General features: G+C 42.9%; 1 protein-coding gene across 1 annotated transcript in view; it reads right to left on the bottom strand.

Annotated features, from left to right (window-relative positions):
* LOC145350301 (contactin-associated protein-like 5) overlaps window positions 1-12,327 on the bottom strand; it is a 1,016,709-nt gene that overhangs the window by 324,486 nt on the left and 679,896 nt on the right. Inside the window, exon 13 of the mRNA XM_080199494.1 lies at window positions 9,154-9,354. Within this exon, the coding sequence (XP_080055620.1) occupies window positions 9,154-9,354 (201 nt within the window). The remainder of the gene's footprint in view (window positions 1-9,153; window positions 9,355-12,327) is intronic.

Here is a 12,327-nt window from a genome sequence, read left to right as displayed (position 1 = left end):
GGGAAAATACATTGAAAACTGCGATGGTACACAAGGCAATGGTCGAAATTATTACATATTTTACAGGTAATATACATCCTTTCAAGGCACACAAGCCCAAAATGAAAGGTCAATTAACCGTGCCTAATGGGAAATTAAAGATTTAGTAAAATTAAAAGAAAAGGCTTATAGCGTTGTCAGAACTGGGAGCATTTTAGAATACAGCCAACGAGGACTCAGGACCTGATAAAGAAAGGAAAGATATCAGCTGGAATTTACCGCCCCACCATGGGAATTGGAGCAGGGAAAAGGTGTTCAATAGGAATATCCATTACCCTGAAGCGGGATCTTATGGTATCGGAATGAGTGAGGCCATAAAATCCCACCCACAGTGTGAATGTAAACTAGCAAAAAGACATGAGAACAGACGGCAAAAGCTTCTGCAGGTACTTAAAAAGGAAATATTTGGCTAAGACAAATGTGAATCCATTACAGGCAGAGACAGGAGGATTTAGAATTTGGAATAGAGTAATTGTGGAGAAGCTCACTTTGTGTCTGTTTTCATTGAGGAAAATATGAGAAATTTCCCAGAAATGGGAGATCCAAAGAGCTAGGGAGAACAAGGAATTTAAGGAAATTAAGTTGAGTAAGAAGGTCATATTTGAAATGTTAATGTGACTTAAGGTTGATAAATGCCAGGAACCCAATATTCTATATCCCAGAGTTTTAAAAGAGGTAACTATGGGGACAGTAGATGCATTGATGATTGTCTTCCAACATTCTATAGATTCTGAAATAGCTCCTACTAATTGGAAGGTAACAAATGTTGGCTTACTATTTGAAGTTTAAAGTTTACTTATTAATGTCACACGTGGCTTACATTAACACTGCAATGAAGTTACTCTGAAATCCCCTTGCCACCACATTCCATCATCTTTTCAGAAGAATGAGGGAGAATTTAGCACGGCCAATGCACCGAACCAGCACATTTTTCAGTCTATCGAGGAAATCCAGACAGACATGGGAAGAACATGCAGACTCTGCACAGATGGTGATCCAAGCAGGGAATTGGACCTGGATCTCTGGCACTAAGAAACAGCGCTGCTAACCACTGTGCCACTTCATGTAAGTTTTAACAGTACAGTAATAAAATATTTTAGATCAGAAATTCCAGAGTGCATGTTTGAAGTGTACAAAGAATTTGTGGTCAATGGTGCAATGAAAAATAAAGCTGCACCAAAAGAACAATTTCAAAATAAAGGGGAAGTCATTTAGAACAAAGATTTTAAAAAATCTATTTTCTCAGAGGGCTGAGAATCTTTGGAATTCTTTACCCCAGAGGACTATGGAAGTATTGTCATTGAGTATGTTTAAAGCAGGTATTGGCAGATTTCTGAATACAAATGACATTAAAGGGTATGGTGATAACGTGGGAAAAAGCCCTCCCAGGATTTTATATGTCTGAATAAGGTCCCCTCACTCCTCTAAACTCCTAGGAATGCAGACCCAGACTATTTCACTGTTATTGATAGGACAATCCTCTCATCTCAGGAATTAGTCTTTTGAATCACCTTTGGACTGCCTCTAATGTTACTATGTCCTCTTATAGGTAAGGGGACCAAAACTGAAAGCAGTATTCCAGGTGAGGCCTCACCAACACCCTGCACAATTGTGACAAAACCTTTCTATTTTAAAACTCCAACCCCTTTGCAATAAAGGCCAAAATGCTGTTTGCCTTCTTAACTACTTGTTAGACCCGCTTGTTATGTTTTTGTGATTCATGCACGAGAACATCTTGATCTCTCTGTACTTCATTCACCTGCAATCTCTCTCCATTCAGATAATAATCTGCTTTTTAATTCCTCTTACCAAAGCGCATGACCTCACTTTCCCACACCAACCTCCATCTGCCAGGTTTTCACTCAGTCACCCAATCTATCTATATCCGATTACAGAATTACAATATTCTCGTCACAGCCTGCCCTTCCATCTATCTTCATATCATTGGCAAATTTTGAAACTTTACCTTCTGTTCCTTCCTCCAAGTCATGAATGTAAATAATGAATAACTGCAGGCCAAGAACTGATCCCTGTGTTAATCCACTAGTTACATCTTTCTACTCTGAAAATGACCCATTTATTCCATCTCTCTGCTTTCTACCTGACAGCCAGATTTCAATCCATGCTAACAAACTTCCTCCAATGCTATGGGCTTTTACTTTATGCACCAGTCTCTTACACAGCACCTTGTCAAAAGCCTTTTTGGAAATCTAAATACATAACATCTACAGGCTCCCCTCTATCTACTCTTTCTGTTACATTCTTAAAGAATTTGAAGAAATTTGTCAAACATGATTTACCTTTCATAAAATTATGTTGGTGAGATTTGATTATATTCAGCTTTCCTAATCAATTAGCAATTTCTTCTTTGATTATTGCCTCCAAACTCTTAATCATAAAACCATAGAACCATCGAATCACTGCAATACAGAAGGAGGCCATTTGGTCCATTGAGTCTGTACTGACCACATCCCACCCAGGCCCTATTCCCCTAACACCACAATTTACCATGTCAATCTTGCTGACACTAGGGTCAATTTAGCATGGCCAATGAACCTAACCCACATATCTTCGGACTTTGGGAGGAAACTGGAGCACCCAGAGGACATCCACGTAAACACAAAGAGATTGTGCAAACTCCACACAGACAGTCACCTGAGGCTGGAATTGAATCAGGGTCCCTGGAGCTGTGAGGCTGCAGTGCTAACCATTGTGCTGCTGGGCTGCCCTCAAATCCTCTTGCCAAGAATAGACATAAAACTAACTGGCCTATAGTTCCTGCCTTATACCTTTCTCCCTTTTTGAACAAGGAAGTCACATTATCTATTTTCCAATCTTCTGTTATCCTCCCAGAACTGAGTGAGTTATGAAAAATTTCAACCAATGGCTCCATTATCTCTGCAGCCATTTGCATTAAAACCCTAGCGTGCAGTTCATTGGGTCCTGGCGACTTGTCCACCTTCAGCTGCTGCCCCCACCTCCCCTTTGAGTTTCTCGCTCTCCCCACTCGACCCCACCACTGGCTCATAAAGCAATCTTGTGCGAATTTCATTGGTTCGGACTTTGCTTCTGTACTTCCATCTGCGTATTCCCCATCTTAAACTGCATTGATTGAAGTCACTCTCTGTTGCATTATTGACTGCACATATGGCACCCGTGGCAAGGCAAACAAGTAGCACTCTTCATTTGCTTTTCTAATGAGATCTAGCCTAAATCCCCAGAATGAAACAGCCTGACTTAGATAAATGTCAGCATGCTTATGGTAATTATGAAAAACAAATAACTGGTCAGCCCCAACACCAGAATTGACAATTCTAACTCCACTGACTCATGACTTGGTTTTGTGTTTTTGGTTAAAATAAAGGGATCAAGAAATATTGTGTCAAACTTGTCGAAAGATAAATAAATGAAAAAGACTGCATTGTAATTATGTATTTACACACACTCTTGATTGCCCAGTTTCTCAAGCGGGGTTACCAACAGGATCATGAGATTTGCTATTCTCCTTGAACGTTTTTTTTCCACTGTGTGACAACCGTGGCCTTTGCAGCATCAATCAGTGGCCACACTTGGCATTGGACTATCCACTCCTGAAGTGGAACACAATAGTGATTATTATTTTAATTGCAGCATCTATCATTAAACAAACAAGAGGGCTAAAGAATGACTGACAGGTGAATTATATAACCTCGCAAAATTGCCTCAGGAGGGAAAAAGAGATGAACAACTAACTCGCTTAAACAGATGGCATTGAAATGAATGTGCATAATCAATGTCCCTTCCAAATTCTTTGTATTGTGTACATACAGCCTCTTCATTCGAATGCAGGGATATGGGGCATGTGCTGGAAAATGGGATTGGCGCGGACTTTAGTGGTAGTTGTCGGTGCAGGCTTGATGGACCGAAGAGTCTTTTCTGCCCTGCATGACTCTACGGGAATGATTTACCCGTCCAGTCCCACCACAGGGACCGTAGCAGGTGGAGGGGGTTGGGGGGTACCTTGGGCGGGATTTTCCAGTTCAGGAATGAGCTCGGCAGTAAAATCCTTCCCAGTGACTCTGTGGGTGCAAGCTTCCCAGTTGTTCATGCTACAGTCCTGCTGCAGCGAGGTCGGAGAATTTGGTAGCCAGCCAAATCTTCGTTGATGTTAAAGTGTAAAGTTTTATTTATTAGTCACGAGTAGGCTTACGTTAACACTGCAATGAAGTTGCTGTGAGGACCCTCTCGTTGATACACTGCGGCACCTGTTCGTGTAAGTGAGGGGGAAATTTAGCATGGACAATCTAGCTAACCTGCACGTCTTTGTGACTGTGGGAGGATGTACATACTCCACACTGACAGTGGCCAAAGCTGGGAATCGAACCTGGGTTCCTGATGCTGTGAGACAGTAGTGCTAATCACTGTGCCACCGTGCCACCCACTGCACTGGGACAGGAAAATCGCACTGGTGTGAACAGTAACAAGACTCTGGCCTATTACTATAATATAGGAAAAGCCTGTCTCCTGGCGATGGAGGTGGAATCTTGACTTGGAATCATTCCTGACTTCCAGTTCCTTTGGTAATGGCCCCTGAAAAGCAGCTTCGGGATCTGTTACTATTTTGAAGATTCTACATCAGTGCAATTTGTCGTCGGATTTGGGAGTCATGCGAAGCACAAGCTGATATTCTGTAAGATGAATAATTACCGCTGCACATCTTTACCCTGCATTGCATCTCATGGGTGGAAATCAGCTTTGCACTTTTGTGTAGCACTGTGACTTCTGTAGAGCTTTGCGAATCAGCAGATTATGCCAGGTTTGAAGTCCTGCCCCCTGCTGCTTTTATATGGCTGTTGTACAAAGCCTGGGCGTCCTCATTAAAAGAGGCAGCTGCGGAGCAAGGTTAGCAAACCCTCAGCCAGGCCAATCAAACATCAGCAGTCTGACACCCACTCTGTCATGCCTGCTTCTCTGCTCAAGGAATCAAATTATCCAACAATTAATTCCATTAATTAATTAATTAAGCAACATAAATATCGCAACACGTGGCGATCCATTGCTTAATATTGAATTATCAAAAAAAAAAATCCTTGGAGATAATGGGATTAAATGAAATCTTAATCATCAGAACAGAATGCTTGTCATGTCAGCACACTGGAACTGCCTGAATCACTCACCTCCATTTGCAACAAATTCTACAAGGCTTGTCTCGCTGAGACTTGCTTCAAAACTTTCACTCACATCTCTTCAGAAAACTGCCTGCCTGTCTTAACAATGCATGTTGGAGATGTTTTAGAGGACAGAGCTATGTATAGAGCATTTAAATTGGTTGGAATTATGCTAGGTAAGGATAATTATAGCTCAGCAGGACAGCGAAATATGTACACTTACTGAAAAGCAGACAGCGCAGACATCCTTATCAACTTTAACCCCTTCTTGCTTTATTTTGAAGAATAATGCATTGTTATTAGTTTACTTTTGCAACATTTGGGTTTTCAAGCCTTCCAAAGCCCAACCGACTGCATGGGTGGCGTGATGGCACAATGGTTAGCGTTGCTGCCTCACAGCGCCAGGGCCCGGGTTTGATTCCGACTTTGGGTGTCTGTCTGTGTGAAGTTTGCACGTTCTCCCTGTGTCCGCGTGAGTTTCCTCCTGGTGGTCCGGTTACCTCCCACAGTCCAAAGCTGCGTTGGTTAGGTACATTGGCCATGCCAAATTGCCCATTAGTGTCCCAAGTTGTGTAGGTTAGATGGATGAGCCATGGTAAACGTGTGGAGGAATGGGAACATGGCGTGAATAAGATATTCTGTCAGAGAGTTGGAGAAGACTTGATGGGCCGAATGGCTTCTTCTGTACTGTAGGGATTCCAAACATGTGTGGGTTAGGTTTATCGGCCATGCTAAATTATCCCTTAGAGTCAGGAGCTTAGCAGGGTAAATGTGTGGTATCCAGGGATACAGCCTGACTGGAATTGTTGTTTGGTGCAGCTTGGTGGGCCAGAAGACCATTTTTTGCACAGTAGGGTTTTTAATTCGATGAAAGAACTCTCACTGGACTCTTAAATTCACATGAATTACTATTCCTGGGTGGAATTCTCCCCTCTGGGACCGAGTCCCATGGTGGGGATAGGGTTCGGGAGTGTTTTCCACTACAGAGGTCGATGGGAAACCAGGCCTTATCTTCTGGACCCAACCTCATCAATCATCCATGGGGGAGTTGACCACCATTTTCCATCATATTGATATTTAAAAGGTGCTCAACATCACTGGTACACAACTGAAATAAAAAAAGATGGGTGGCATGAAGAAAAGTGATGGATCTTCAGGAACACTCTGAGGCTGAAGATTGGACCTCCACATTGAAGCTGGAAGATCTATCTGATAGGTGCCGCCCCCACCCACTGCTGTGCCGTTCCAGAGTCCAGGGTTGATGCCAGTCTGCATCCCAAACTCTGGAGGGACCGCACACATTCTTCAGGTAAGTCCAGCTCCTGCATGTCACATTGTTCCAGACATGTTCTGGATCAAGCGCTTTCCCATTGTTGTTGCGGAGAATCAGGTGTGTGGGGGGAAGATACCAGTTAAGCCTCCATCTGCATCCCATTAATGGGATGCAAATCAGTTTCATTCTGGCCACCAGCTGTTTTCCTGATCCACCATGGTGAACACCAGTGGATGACCCCGTGGGAAATTCATGCCAGCTTACAACTACAAAATTCTCCACCCGTCCCTGGCAAACATTGAACCAGCCGACAGAGGCATAAGAGAATCCCGCTCCATATCTTTCCTTGTTTCAAGTTTTTCATAGTAGTAAATCTGTTTTGTTTTCTATCTCCTTGCGTGTGTGTGAGTGTCTGTGTGAGTGCGTGTGTGTGTGTGTGTGTGTGTGTGTGTGTCTGTCTGTGTGAGTGTGGGTGTGTGAGTGGGTGTGTGTGTGAGTGTCTGTGAGAATGTGTGTGTGTGTGTGTGTGTGTGTGTGAGTGTCTTTGTGAGTGTGGGTGTGGGTGTGTGTGTGTGTGTGAATATGAATGTGTGTGTGAGAGTGTGTGTGGGTGTGAGAGTGTGTGTATGCGTGTGAGTGTGTGTTTGTGAGCGTGTGTGTGTCTGAGTGTAAATATGTGTGTCTGTGTGCGTATCTGTAAGTGTGTGTGAATGAGTGTCTAAGAGTGTGAATGTCAGTGTGTAGTGTGTCTCTGTGAGTGAGTGATTGTGTCTTTGAATGTGTGTGTGTGTGAGCGTGTGCCTGTGAGTGCGTGCCTGTGAGTGTATGAGTGTGTGTGAAAGTGTGTGTCTGTGAGTGTATGTCTGTGACTGTGCGCAAGTGTGTGTGTGTGTGTGCGTGTGTGTGTGTGCATGTGTATGTGTCTGTGAGTGTGTGTACGTTTGTGTGTGTTTGTCTGTTTGTCTGTGTGTTTGTATAAGCATGCATATGTGCATGAGCATTTGTGTTTTTGTGTGTTTGTGAGTGTGTGTGTGTGTTTGTATGTGTTTTTTTGTGTGTGTGAGCATATGTGTGTGTGTGTGTGAGCTTGTGTGCGTGTATGTATGTGAGAATGTGTGTGTATGAGTACGTGTGTGTGTGTGTGTGTGTGTGTGTGTGTGTGTGTGTGTAAGTGTTTATATGAGCGTATGAGGTTGTGAAGTCCATCCCTCAGGTTTGAATATTTGAATAAACAATATTTCTGACTTAACTCAAAATTGAGTTTGCTGAGAAAAACTGACATCCCTTTCATTTTAAAATTGACTTCACAGACAGCGGGGTTGAGGAAACACGCCTATTTTGAAAATTAAAACACCTCAGCTTATAAATAGTGAGTGAGAAAAATAAAGGCGTTCAGTTTGCCTCTCTCCACTATCTGGAACATTTGTGTTTCTGAGCTTTGCTGCAAAAATGGTGTAGTCCTGGCGCAAGGCCTGGAATCAAGAATCAGACACCAAAATTATAAAAACACAGTAACTGGAATAGCCAGTCAGCTCCTTGACCCTGTCCTGCCATTTAATAATATCATGACTGAACAGCATCTTATTTCCATTCACCTGCCTTGGCTTCATGTCCCTTTATATCCTCGTCCAGTCTATCAATGTCAGCTTTAAACAAGTGATGCTGTTACTCAGTAGAATGTGTCGCACTGTCATGCTGGGAGGACACAATGTCACTACAATTACGAAGCTCTCCATCAAGACTTTTCCCTGTCCGGTTAATGCTCTGAACCGACAAAAATCTTTTTATTCAGAGCTTCCATCTCACCGAGGAAGCTTCAGGCCAACGCACATCCAACAGCCTGCTTCGAAAACTCTGCTCACACGTGATAGCTGAGATAATCCACATCACTCCATGAGAAAACAATCAACAATATTCTAAAACAAAAGGAAAATTGTTCCATTCCAAGTGTTAACAGATTGTTAAAAAATATGCTGAATCCACATCTTCACCACAAACTGATTATTTTTTCTTTGAGCCAGATCCCATCATTGTTCCAAGTTTTGTTGAAACCAACATATTCACTTTTGCAATATATTGTTTATCATCAGACTAATAGATTAACAAGGGCAAAAAATGTTACCTCCATTCAATTACCTAAGTAATTATTCATTGTGTTTTTGCTTTTTCATTGTGTCTATTTCTCTGTCTTGGATAGAGACTGCCACAATTCTACCAACCATTGTGTGAAGAAATCTTTCGTAACCTCACTGCTGAAAGATCTGTGTCTACATTTGAGGTGCTGCCTCTTTGTTCCAGACTCCCCCACTAGCAGAAGTCTCTGCCGAACATATTATTTATTTTTAAAATCCCAAAATCTCAATCAAATCACCCCGTAACCCTTCTATATTCCAAGGAATACAAGCCTCAAGCTCTACACCATAGCAGCTTTACTCGTAATTACAAATAACAGTCGGCAGAATCCAATCCCATTGTCTGTCTGTCGATTCAGTACACTGAACCGCAGATGGCTGCGCGTTGCAACTGGGAAACAACTGCAACAAATATTATTATTAATAGGAAACTAACTACATCAAACCTAATGCTGCAAGGAACCAAACCATGTGGCATGAACCATGGAGTTTGTCAGTAATGAGCTCCATAAATTACATTCCTCCAGCAACTGATGCAATACAGTTTGGTCCTTGTACTTACCGGGTGTGTTCAAAAGACGTGACTTTCTGCAGTGGTAGGACACTTCCTGCTCGCAGTAGCCCATGTTGTTAATCATAGCCTGCAGTTGCTCTGTGTTTGCTGTATAACTTAAGTGCACGAGGTGAGGCTTGCCCGAACTGGAGCCTTGGACTTTGGTTAGCTCTGTGTTGTTGTGCTGTGTTACAGTCCATGTCTTGTCGTCTGTTAAGAGAATAAGAATGAGATCTAAACAAAACAGTAAACCACAGAACTAACCTCCCTGACATAGTAACGCGTAGGGAACATCTTGTGAGTTTATAGAGGCTAAAGTTGGGTCATTGACACAATGAAATCCCTTAGTGTTCTTCAAGGTTTCTCTATCTCTTCTATACCATGATATATTTTTTCACTCAGAGGGTGATGAGTGAGTGGAATCGGCTGCTGTCGGTGGTGGTAGAGGCAAACTCGCTGGGGTCTTTTAAGAGACTTCTGAATGAGTACGTGGGATTTAATGGGATTGAGAGTTATACTTGGGTCTGGTAGATATGGATGTGATCGGCGCAACTTGTGGGCCGAAGGGCCTGTTTGTGCTGTGGTGTTCTATGTTCTATATTCAGTAAGAAGTCCCACAACACCAGGTTAAAATCTAACAGATTTATTTGAAATCACGAGCTTTTGGAGTTCTGCTCCTTCATCATGTGAGTGAGGAATCGCAGAATCGTCGAGCAGAAACTGATAGCCAAGTTCTGCACACATGAGGACGGCCTCAACCAGAATCTGGGTTCATGTCACATGATGTATAACCCCCGCCATACTGCCTGGGCTTGCAAAATCCTATGAACTGTCCTGGCTTGAGATAACTCACGCTTCTTTAATCTGTGACTATCCCTGTCTCCACACACACACTGTTTGTATCTGTAAAGACTTGATGACCTGCAATGACTCCATTCCAAGCATTCTTCACATTCCAATCTGTAATTATCTTGCAATTGTGCCTTTGCCTATATATGCTGTGTTTGTGAGCTAACCTCCATTCACCTGATGAAGGAGCAGCGCTCCGAAAGCTCGTGGTTCCAAATAAACCTGGTGGACTTTAACCGAGTGTTGTGAGACTTCTTACTGTGCCCACGCCAGTCCAATGCCAGCTTCATGATATATTCAGATACTGATGTTCATGAACTCACCAATCCCAACTTGTTATTAAGTAAATACCGTTCCTTCAGAAAAAAATGTTTCTCAACAAAATGCAGTACAAAACATTGGGCCTAATATTTGAAGATGAACTGACCAGTTTTCAATGATCAGAATGGGATACACAGTTTATATTGGTCCGAGCACTGAGGTGAACACAGGATTTTGGGCCTGGAATTTACTCTTAAGGAATTATCTCTGCCTTCGAGCACTGCAAAGCATTCAATTATCCTCCTTACACGTGAAGGACTGGCTTAGAAATTCCATGGAGTAGCAATCACTATTGGCACTACTGCCTCACAAAGCACCAGGGAACTGGGTTCAGTTAGGGTCACTGTCTGCGTGGAGTCTGCACGTTCTCCCCCCCGCCCCACCCCCCTGTATCTGCGTGGCTTCTTCCAGGTGCTCCAATTTCTTCCCACAGTCCAAATGATGTGTAAATTAGGTGGATTGGCCATACTAGATGCACCGGCTTATGGGGATAGGATGGGATGAGCAATGTGTAATCCCATTCCCATACAAGTTAATAGGAACAGAGTGACAATCCAGAGGACCATCAAATCCCCACAGTGCAGAAGGAGGCCGTTCGGCCCATTGAGTCTGCGCCAACTCTCCGAAAGAGCATCTCACCCAGGCTCATCCTTCCCTATCCCCCAAATCCAGTGCATTCACCATGAAAAGATTCACACTGAAATACTTTATTTTGCTAATTCTTTCTTTTCCTTTATCAAAGAATATGAACAACAAAGAACAATTCCTGCACAGGAACAGGCCCTTCAGCCCTCCAAGCCTGCACTGACCATTTGGCCAACTGAACTAAAACCCCATACCCTTCCAGGCACCATATTCCTCTATTTCCATCCTATTCAGGTATTTGTCAAGATGCCCCTTAAAAGTTACTATCATATCCGCTTCCATGAACTCCTCCAACAGCAAGTTCCAGGTACCCACCATCCTCTGTGTAAAAAAAAAAATGCCTCGTACATCTCCTTTAAACCTTACCCCTTGCACCTTAAACCTGTGCCCCCTAGTAATTGATTCTTCCGCCCTGGGAAAAAGCTTCTGACTATCCACTCTGTCCACGCCCCTCATAATCTTGTAGTCTTCTCCGCTGCTGAGCACAGCAACAACATGACCATCTGAAACTATCCACACATTGATCTCCAAACCAGTGTCGTCAATGACTAGAGGATTTTATTTCACTGTAACTGCAGTTTAGGATAGAATTTAACATGGACAATAAAGGGAATGAGACAGAGGAGGCTTGGAATTCAATGTACCAAAGAAAGAGTTTGGAAATTAGCAGAAGAATCAAATTGCATGACATTAATGAAACACATTTTAATCAGCAATGAATAGATGTAATGTTGAGTTAAATTTAACAGGGCTTGTCCTAATAGTTTTATAGAGTTAGAATAGATTAGAACTGAATGCCTACAGTGCATAAGGAGGCCATTCAGCCCATCTGGTCTGCACTGCCTCTCTGACAGAGCATCCCACCCAGGCCCTATCCCCGTAACTGTGCATATTTACCCTACTAATCCCCTCAATCTGCACATCTTTGGACTGTGGGAGGAAACCAGAGCACACCACATCGACACGGGGAGAATGTGCACACTCCACACAGTCTTCCACACGGAATTGAACCAGGGTCCCTGCCGCAGTAAGGCAGCAGTGCTCACCACTGTGCCACCCAAACGCTGAAGTAAGTTATTTTATTTGATTTTCTCAGATATGCCTCCTTTTCATAGGAAGAGAGAAATCTGAAATGTGAATGAGCAATATTTTCTCTGTCATAGAAAGAAGCTGGTTGGTTTACCCCTGCAGGGCATCTGTTGAATCACATACTAGGTATTTTTTGTACTCGTTAGAGTTTAGAAGAATGAGGGGAGATCTCATTGAGACGTATAAGATGATGAATGGGATGGATAGGATAGAGGTGGAGAGACTCTTCCCGCTCAAAAAAGACAGTAGGACTAGGGGGCACAGCCTCAAGATAAAGGG

The sequence above is a fragment of the Carcharhinus amblyrhynchos genome, chromosome 11 (assembly GCF_965287045.1).
Source record: "Carcharhinus amblyrhynchos chromosome 11, sCarAmb.v2.hapA, whole genome shotgun sequence".
Taxonomy (NCBI): Eukaryota; Metazoa; Chordata; class Chondrichthyes; order Carcharhiniformes; family Carcharhinidae; genus Carcharhinus; species Carcharhinus amblyrhynchos.
This window is presented reverse-complemented; position numbering and strand designations above follow the sequence as displayed.